Source organism: Galeopterus variegatus, unplaced genomic scaffold (genome assembly GCF_000696425.1).
Source record: "Galeopterus variegatus unplaced genomic scaffold, G_variegatus-3.0.2 Scaffold224, whole genome shotgun sequence".
NCBI lineage: Eukaryota > Metazoa > Chordata > Mammalia > Dermoptera > Cynocephalidae > Galeopterus > Galeopterus variegatus.
Genome location: NW_007726335.1, coordinates 30307 through 31766, shown reverse-complemented (window position 1 = coordinate 31766; position 1460 = coordinate 30307). Strand labels below are relative to the sequence as shown.

At 56.7% G+C, this 1460-nt stretch overlaps 1 protein-coding gene across 1 annotated transcript in view; it reads right to left on the bottom strand.

The window, feature by feature from the left end:
* Window positions 1-1460, bottom strand: part of LOC103585220 (keratin, type II cuticular Hb1-like) — a 9600-nt gene that overhangs the window by 3367 nt on the left and 4773 nt on the right. The window contains exons 4-5 of the mRNA XM_008566127.1: window positions 857-952; window positions 182-346 (exon numbers count right to left, since the gene is read on the bottom strand). Of these exons, the coding sequence (XP_008564349.1) occupies window positions 182-295 (114 nt within the window). The 5' untranslated portion in view covers window positions 296-346; window positions 857-952. The remainder of the gene's footprint in view (window positions 1-181; window positions 347-856; window positions 953-1460) is intronic.

Sequence of the window (1460 nt, the reverse complement as noted above, 5' to 3'; positions counted from 1 at the left end):
AGTGCTCAGCCTGTGCTACCACACTTGGCAGTCCTGCCCTGCCACCCCAACCCCAGAGAGGCAGCCCTTCTCTTACCATCCCTGGGGATCTGAATCTCCACACAAAAGAAGCTTTTTCTAGTAGAGACTTTGCATCCCTCCCACTGCTGTGTCTAGGAGGCAGGTGTCCTGTGCCACTCACCCTGATGCGGTACCAGGACTCACCCTCGGCCCGACTGCGGGTGGCGATGTCATCGTACTGAGCCTTGATCTCGGCGACGACGCAGTCCATGTTCAGGTCCCGGCTGTTGTCCATCTTGACGATGACCGAGGTGTCTGAAATGTGGGCTTGGAGAACACGGATCTCCTACAAAAGGACAGGGAGCGGGAAGAGCTTCTTAGACCAGCGTCCCACTCTTGGCAGCCCACCGGCTCACAGTCCTTCACTGTCCCCTTTCCCTGCTTCCTCTGACAGCCCCATGTCTGAAGCCCACCTCCATATAGCAGTCTTCCCCCTCAACCCTGGGACCAGCTATTGCTCCTCAGGCTGCAACGAGGAGGTAGAGTCTACGAGAGAGGCCCGCTGCCTGATTTCGGTCAGGGCCTACCTACTCGAACCTCTGGCTCTAGGACCAGAGTTTACCAACTTGTGATAATTGTCTCATAGTAGCCAGGAACACCAGCTTGCCCGGGCCTGGCAGAGGAGAGGTCAAGCCACTCTTCCTCACCTTCTGACAGCAAACCTGCCTCGGGCCTCTCAACTCTGCTCTGCAGTCCCCACGCCCCACCATGGCGTTCAGAAGCCAAATGGTGACCAGTCCTTTCCAATGTCTAACTCACATCCTCCTTGCTGCCCCACTCCTCTGTGGTCCCTCACCTCCTCATACAGTCGCCTCAGGAAGTCGATCTCCTGGGTCAGGGCCTCCACGTTGGCCTCCAGGTCCGATTTGCGCAGGTAGGCGCAGTCCACGTCCTAAGGGGAGACGATGGCACTGTAAACCCTTCTTAGATACTCATCCCAATTCCTGGTGTCATGGCGTGGCGAGGCCCTTTCCATGGTTAGTGGGGTCAGGAGCGTTTGGGTAAGGGAGGAGGAGACGGAGGATCCAGGCACTTTTTCTGGTTCCCACTGGGATGGTTCCTCTAGAATCCACATCTGCCACTATCACCAAGAGGATATAGGGTGAAATGCCCCACCCATCTCTGTTCTGGAATCTTGTAGAAAGAAATCTAGATCTGTGGTCAGAGAAAGAGGGCTCAGAGATCACCTCTGACCATTCCCAGGCAGTGGGATTCAGATCGAGACCCTCAGTATCCATGCCTCATGTCCTCAGGAGGAGCCCTGCCTTCCTCGTGGGTGTCCAGGTGGCTGGAAGGGTCTGAGGAGTGCGTGTGAGGCACTGGTACAGAAGCACGTCTCAGAGGCGAAGGACGAGGGTTACTGTTCATGCCAGCCTTTCCCAGCTGCTGCTGGCCTGGTG